Source organism: Liolophura sinensis, chromosome 7, assembly GCF_032854445.1.
Source record: "Liolophura sinensis isolate JHLJ2023 chromosome 7, CUHK_Ljap_v2, whole genome shotgun sequence".
NCBI classification, from domain to species: Eukaryota; Metazoa; Mollusca; class Polyplacophora; order Chitonida; family Chitonidae; genus Liolophura; species Liolophura sinensis.
Window position 1 is genome coordinate 11,086,264 of NC_088301.1, and position 6,000 is coordinate 11,092,263.

The window sequence follows — 6,000 nt, forward strand, 5'->3', positions numbered from 1 at the left end:
AGAGGAAGCCAGCATGAGCTGAACTTAAACTCACAGTGACACCATTGGTGAGAGACGTCTGGGTCATTACGCAGTGCCGGTGTGCTAACCACCTCGGCCACGGAGGTCCCCCAGCCCATTGAACATCTGTACCTACAACTGACTGTAACCAATGAGGGTTAGCACAACCCATCCTAAATCTTTAACTAATTCAATCAGCTCAGTATACCTTTAAATACAATTTGAAAACATACCCTACATGAATTAAAATTTCGTCCACAAAAGTGCGTTTAGAGACAAATAAATATTGTTTTCGGTGCTGAAGCTGACAATCTTCGTGTAGAATGTCACCCCGTGTTCCAAGCAAATCTCAAAACACCTTTCTAAACTCAATAGAACTCTCAGAATCAGGTAAAATGGGCAAGTCAGCCATGGATGAAATTCATGGTCATTCAGGGTAATTCACAAGATTTCCAAAACTAAAATGTATTGCTTAGGCTGCGGCACATACCTGTACATGTATGAACTTTATAACAGAATTTATTTATAGAAGAACCAATTCATGCATTTCAAATAATGTAATTTCTCTAATATGATATACACCGGCCACGACAACACAGTTCGTCGAGCGTCCACTTTGAGAGCTGTAGATTCAGCGTCAATCCTGGGTCGAGTCACACCGAAGACATTAAAAGAGGAAGTTGTAACTCCCTCGTTTGTCGTTCAGCATTAACGGGATGCAACGACTGGTTGACCCGTACCAGTATAATGGCTCGGGCAGGGCGCCTTACTAGCCTTCTGTAAGGTGTCTCAGTAAAGCAGCACTAGATAAAAGAGCGATGGAAATCCTTCCTGCAACAAGAAGGCACATTACATGCACTCTAAGGATTCCTTCATCGTCATATGACTGAAACATTGTTACATGTAAGTACAACGTTAGACCCCAAGCACTCACTCACTCAAATATGATATATGCTAAAACATGCACTATGTCTGTGGTTGAAATTGTAGAGGATTTAGCGTATTTGTGCTGTCCAAAAGTCAGCAATCCATTTCTGCCCACATTAACACGGCTCAAAAATGTCTGGACCATAATCACTATGACAACGGCACACAAATCACAGTTCCATATGAACAGGCAGAACAGTCCACAGCTAGGATTAACCAAAGACAAGGAAACAGAACACAAAAAAAAGCAAAATACAGGTTAAGCACCACAGAATTAAACAGGCAAGTTATCAATTACTCACAGCATTGATGACATTTTCAATCAAAAGTGATGGAAGGCAAAATGCAATCTGTTATTCAGCAAAAAGATTTATAATTTGTATTATTAATGAAGTGCTGAGACTTGCCACTTAAGCAGAACAACACTCCAAAGAAGGTATTTAGAGAATACCAGTAGCTCGCTTGATTGAACAGTTCATAAAACTGCATTATGTTCAAGTCATGTCATACTACTTTCAAATATTTACCTCTAAATCAAAATAAAGTAGAATGATTGGCACATACAGATATTATTCTCTAATTAGGCAGTGCTAAGTTCTTGCCATTAAATCAACAAGAAAGGCCAAAATTATTGCTATAACTGTTTATTGTATGCGTAAGGGTTGCAAGAGCAGTGACTTCATAGATCTTACTGTGATTTACACTGTGGGGGGAGTTCATGCACAAATTCACTGCTGAGATCTTTGACATGCAAATCGCAAACTGCATTCAGCAATCCATGTACTACAGGTGGCAACTGCAACCTTGTGAATGGCTGAGGAAATAACTAATGTTGAGCTAGGAGTCAAAAATTCCTTGGTCTTTGATATGCAAATCGCTACCAATGAATGGCTATCTGTGTACCATGGGTGGTCAGTGCGACCCTAAGATTGGTCAAAAACATTCACCAAACTGGACACTGCCAGCGCCAGCGTCAGCATCTCTCCCCCTTTCACTAAACCTCTCCTTACTTCGTACAAGTGAGCTAAAAATTGTCCTTATTTATCACGTCATGAAACTGCATTTCCATTAAGCATGTTAATATTCAAATGCACATCTATAATTATGTCATTGAAAGATACAAATGTATCATGTGCACGGTTGTTACACAACACGTGATATCAAACCGAGATGCTTTCTCAATTACATCAACACCACAGAATCCAATTAAATATGTACATCATGAATATGATGAGAGCATCCATTACATTTACCCCATGTCATAATGCTTATATATGATAGAAATACAAGTGCACATAAATCAGACCTGAAAACTGGACTGGGAAGAACCACTCCATGAACAGGGCGCTGATTGTTTGCCATAAAGAAATTATAATTGCCTAGGTCAAGTTGTTTTAGCAAGCCTGTGGAATGTATGGATGCATAAGGTAAAATTAACGATTAACAGATGACTGTGCAGTCAGTGCTCTGAACTTTATCTTAGTGCATTAGATGACCTCATCTTTTTCAAAGGATGGATATTAGATATTCAATTAAATATTGTGTTGTATCAATCTTGCCGATCTTTCCTAAGAACGATAACAGACCGTTTGATCAGCAGCGCAAAATGTCAAGCATTAGGTAATGATTCATGGTTTAATATGCAGGTAACATAAAGTACAAATAACCGAATATATGCACACAAATATCAGGAGCCACAAATGAGCAATTGTAAATGTAACATGTACATATTGTACAGCACCTAAATAACATTTTTGAAGTTGCATATTTAGCTTGCTTCAGACTGTTTTATCCATCTTATATGGCCACTTTAGGAGGGTTTCTTTGGGAAGTTTGATTTATATCTTTTGAGAAAAACGTAAAGAGTGGACATCAAAAGGATCATTTTAATACCTTAATATGTTTCTGACAGTAAATTTTTACATACAATACAGTAATTAAGATACCAGTAGCATAGATCTCAAATTATCATGGTTTTATTGCAGCACATGAGGTAAAATTATGGTTACCTTGAAAACATGTAGTAACAGACTTCCCCATCTGCCCCCACCCCTGTACCTCCAGCCATGACCCCAGAGAGTTTCTATAAACCACCCACACAATATGCAACAGATGTGATAAGTCAATGGTTTCATGGTCAATACTAGTACAATGCTGGTCACCAGTGGTATAATGTGGTAGCTTCTGTGCAAATGCGTCAAACAGCTACAGCCAAAACTGTCCAGATTCAATTTACAAGTTTTAAAACAGAAAGAATGGTGTTAGGGTATTACATGGTTTCTCAAACACCTGTGTGATAAACATAATAAAAAAACACCTCTTTTTTATCATACTTTTGGTCACCCTTATAAAACAGCAGAAAGGCATACATATTTATCTGCCTAATGACATATTATAAAAGAGAATGTCAAAGCAGAATATCATAATAATGTATGAAGTCGTGAACCAAATTCTGGAAATGAAGTAAAAACACACGTATGTACATATATCTGAGTCTGAAGGAGAATGGATGTCAGAGGGAAGAGCCAGGACAACCTTCACATAAACTTCTAATACACATAACTACAGGGACTGTCAGACATCCTAATGCAATGGGAACCCAGCCAAATGCTCAAAGCTCTGGCCTTTTCAATACATGGACTGATGGCCAGAAGCTGATCTAGGCCTAATTCCTTTTTGGGGCACTTTTACATCACTTTTTTTTTTCCATTACGCTTAGTACCAATGACCATCCCCAGGTTTTTGGCAGACATACCATGTATGACCAGAGAGGAAGCCAGCATGAGCTGGACTTGAACTCTCAGTGATGGTATTGCTGAGACGCTCTTGTGTCATTGTGCAGCATTAGCATGCTAGCCACTATGGCACAGATGCTCCTCACCACGCCAGCTACATTGCTTAGATCAACATACTGCAGTATACATGTATGAACTATAATTACTGTATATGAAATCACAATGTCATGACAATATTCATGTGTACAGTAATACCAGATCATATCTACAGTCAGAGTTGGGATCAAACCCGGGTTGGGTCATATCATAGTCTTTAAAAATGGTACTTGTTGCTGCCTTGCTTGACGCTCAACACTGAGGGGTTAGAGCAAGAAATTATAGGACTGGTTGGCCCAGTGTCAATACAATGTGATCTGGTAGGGTGTCATGTCTGGCGTCTTTCACATAATACTTCAGTGGTGTTGATGTTATGTTGGTAGCATGGACACCAGAAGACACATTATATTGTAACAAGCTATACCAGATGGGGATTTGAACTAGCAAATCTAAGGGTTTGGAGTCCACCCTTCTACCACTAGACTAAAAGGCACTTCCCTCCTGACAGGAGGTAGATAGCCATTATGTATCACTGTGTTACAATATGTACACACACCTAATGACTCTTCAGTGTCATATGACATTAAACACCAAGTATTCATTCATTCATTCATATGTGTCGTGCATCATGTAGAAAACATCACAACACAAAGGGTCACAATTACAATTAAATTTGCAATCAACTAGCATCTACAATCTTAAAAACATAAGATACAAAGAACTGTTAGTGTAAAATTAAAACCGTTCAACTTAAAAAAACTTCAATGGAAAAATCAGTTGTACATGTGTATGTGCATGTACAAATGTATGAGGAGAAGGTCAATAGCAGTCGTTTTATCTGTGGGAAGAATGTAGTACATGTAGTAGTATTAAAATGTGTACAGCTAGTGAAAACAGATAGCATATCATGAAAGTACTCAATGTAATGTTTTCAAAACAAAAAACAAAAAACTTCAATGTCTGACAACTTGATGCATGTACAAGTACATGCATCACAATTTCCAGTACATGCATATAATTATATGGTAGATCAGGTAAATAACTGTCGTATTAACGGCTATACAATACAATAGTACATGTAACTGTCCCACCCCTCTATTTCAGGTCAGTAGAGTGCGCGGCCCGTCAGCTGGGCCTGCCACTCTGTACCGACTACACCAACAAAATCCCAACCTGACGTAACTTACTCGACCAGCTCTGCACGTCTGAGGTGTAGTACAGGAACAACGCCAGGGCTAGAAACAGTTTCATTTTCTTCCGTTCGTCCCCGGTGTAGACTTATGTTTCAAAAGCCGGGGAAGAGTACTCAGTAGTTGTAACAGCGGCATCGTGGCGGGTGTCTGCCGGGCCTAGGGTGGGGAGCGCCCTGCCAGTCAGCCCGATAGGACGGCATAGCTGAGCTGGCGGACGGCAGTGGACAGCACAGCCGCTGCGGCTCGGCCCACAACACTCCTCCTGCCACCACGGCTCAGAAAATCTCCATAGAAAACATTAGCACAAAACACTTATGTAAACTCCACACGACCACAGCAGTACTTCCAGGGCATTTTCTACTTTCCAATTTACATCTTTGTCGCGTGGAAAGAAACTATTAAACAACAAGTGGTAGAGTTTGGTTTAGTAAGCCCTGTTCCCGCACAAGGCGACCTCTTCCCTGTCGTCTTCAAACTGACTTGCGCAGTAGGTCACCAGTTTCGTCCCCATCTGCGCACAACAAAGGCACATGTCTCCCGTGCGCCTTCCGCAAGGCAACGTACGAACTGATCCGGTTGATGAAGCTCGTATGACTGATACGGTTATATTTGCGCCAGTAATATCACCGCTGACTTGATAAGCATTTAATTATATATTCACTGAAATATGGTCTGATCTTGTTTATCACAGATAATCTTTCAGACAGCGCCTTAGCTTTAATTTCTCACGCCTTCGCACTTATATGGTCGCCCTGGTATATTCAAAAGGCCAGGTCACATAAAGGCGCTTACATAGACATGTAGGCTGCATTATATATACAATGCCTTTATATTTGCGCCGACCATGTGATTGCACATTCTTACCAAAATTGAATTTTATGTATACATTGATTTATTTGTCCACAACATTTTTATTGTCAGTACGAAATTGTACGCACCATTTATTTGTATTTAGTTGATTGATGTTTTCCGCCATACTCAACAATATTTCACTTATACGACGGCGGTCAGCATTGTGGGGGGGGGGGGGATCGGGTAGAGCAAAAAGG

The 6,000-nt window shown here is 40.0% G+C and overlaps 1 protein-coding gene across 1 annotated transcript in view; it reads right to left on the bottom strand.

The window, feature by feature from the left end:
* The window catches only part of LOC135469900 (muscle, skeletal receptor tyrosine protein kinase-like), a 54,583-nt gene extending 49,173 nt beyond the window's left edge, over positions 1-5,410 (bottom strand). Inside the window, 1 exon segment of the mRNA XM_064748538.1 lies at positions 4,946-5,410. Coding sequence (XP_064604608.1) covers positions 4,946-5,009 — 64 coding nt within the window. The 5' untranslated portion in view covers positions 5,010-5,410.
* Between the last annotated feature and the right edge of the window lie 590 nt (positions 5,411-6,000).